A 1,313-nucleotide genomic window follows, 5' to 3' on the forward strand; every position below is an offset into this window, starting at 1 on the left:
GATAGTTGTACAAGAGGACGCGCTGGTTGCGAGAAGTCGGCATAGAATACGTGGTTTGCAGTACTGGTTGCAGTATTGCCGTATTCCGAAGAGTCGAATTGGGAAGTGTGGACGAACCGAGTCGAAGTGCAAGGAAGGACGATCGAGCGAGAGACTCGTGCGTACCTTATTGAAGGGCATTCGACTTACCGTTAGGAACAACGGTAGTAGCTCGGGTATTCGTACACTTCGAGCGTGCAGTCGCAACGTACAGTGTTAGCGGAGTTAGGGAACCGGAAGACGTCCGCGAAGGAGATCGCCATCGACGAGAGTTTTTGGACCCCGATCGCTGCCCACGCCGTGGAAGATACACCTAATCCACTCTTTATTATACAGTCCACTTACTTATTGGCCGGACGAACGAACGTCTGGTCTATTCATACCTGAACGTCAGATTACTGTCGCTAGTCTGACTCTAACATTGGTCCTCCGAGCCGGAGTCGAACCAGCGACCTATGGATAGTGGATACCATGGCGTCCTCTGCGAAATCACGGAGCAAGAAACTCGTGGCCCTCAAGGATCGGCTGAACCGACTGTTGGCAGAACTGGATGAGTTGTGCATCAGATCCGCCGATGTCTTTGAGGTAGAAGAGCAGGTCTCGTTAATGGAGGAGTCGTTCCGGGCCGCAGACGCGCTCCAAACCGAAGTGGAGCTGGACCTGGAAGGTGAAGAGCGGCAAGCCGCGATAGTTGCCTGGGCGTTATGTCGCCAGAACTACCGTGAGGGAAAGGCTCGTGCACGCGCAAGGATGGTTGAGGCGCGCGGAGAAGGCCCCATCGGTAGCGGCAATGTTAGCGCGGGCATGCCGGCGGTTCGGTCCAGCAATGGGAGGTTGCCGGAGGTGACTCTCCCGAAGTTTACGGGGAAGGTGTTGGAATTCCCTTCCTTTTGGGCCCAGTTCGAGGCCAACGTACACAAACGGAATGACTTGGACAACGCCACCAAGTTCACCTACTTGTTGTCCAACACCGAAGGGACGGCGAGGAACGCCATTGAAGGCATCCCGCTCACTCCAGAGAACTACCCCCAGGCCGTGGACATTTTGAAGAAGCGTTTCGGTCGACCGAGACAAGTGATACGCGAGCATTTGGCTGCCCTATGGAGGGAGCCAGCGTGCCGCGAGATATCGGCGCGGGGCATCCAGTCCCTGGTGGACGAAGTGACTAAACATCTGCGTTGTCTCACTGCTCCTGGGATAGAGATCCATTCGCCGGCCGTCTCCCCGCAAGCGAGGTCCTGGATGCCCGATGTTGGCTGGGACAAATTTTCCCC

At 55.9% G+C, this 1,313-nt stretch overlaps 2 protein-coding genes across 2 annotated transcripts; both read left to right on the forward strand.

The window, feature by feature from the left end:
* Nucleotides 1-61: 61 nt before the first annotated feature.
* On the forward strand, nt 62-502 carry Tsp_13885 (conserved hypothetical protein; the record flags this gene model as incomplete). The annotated part of the gene is given in 3 exon segments (XM_003369781.1): nt 62-157; nt 176-310; nt 376-502. Coding segments are annotated over 3 exon segments (358 nt in total), but the record flags the coding sequence as incomplete, so codon positions are not given.
* Nucleotides 503-510: 8 nt separating this feature from the next.
* On the forward strand, nt 511-1,290 carry Tsp_13886 (conserved hypothetical protein; the record flags this gene model as incomplete). The annotated part of the gene is made up of 1 exon (XM_003369782.1): nt 511-1,290. A coding segment is annotated over exon 1 (780 nt), but the record flags the coding sequence as incomplete, so codon positions are not given.
* Between the last annotated feature and the right edge of the window lie 23 nt (nt 1,291-1,313).

This window comes from Trichinella spiralis (assembly GCF_000181795.1).
Source record: "Trichinella spiralis strain ISS 195 chromosome Unknown Scfld1512, whole genome shotgun sequence".
Lineage (NCBI taxonomy): Eukaryota > Metazoa > Nematoda > Enoplea > Trichinellida > Trichinellidae > Trichinella > Trichinella spiralis.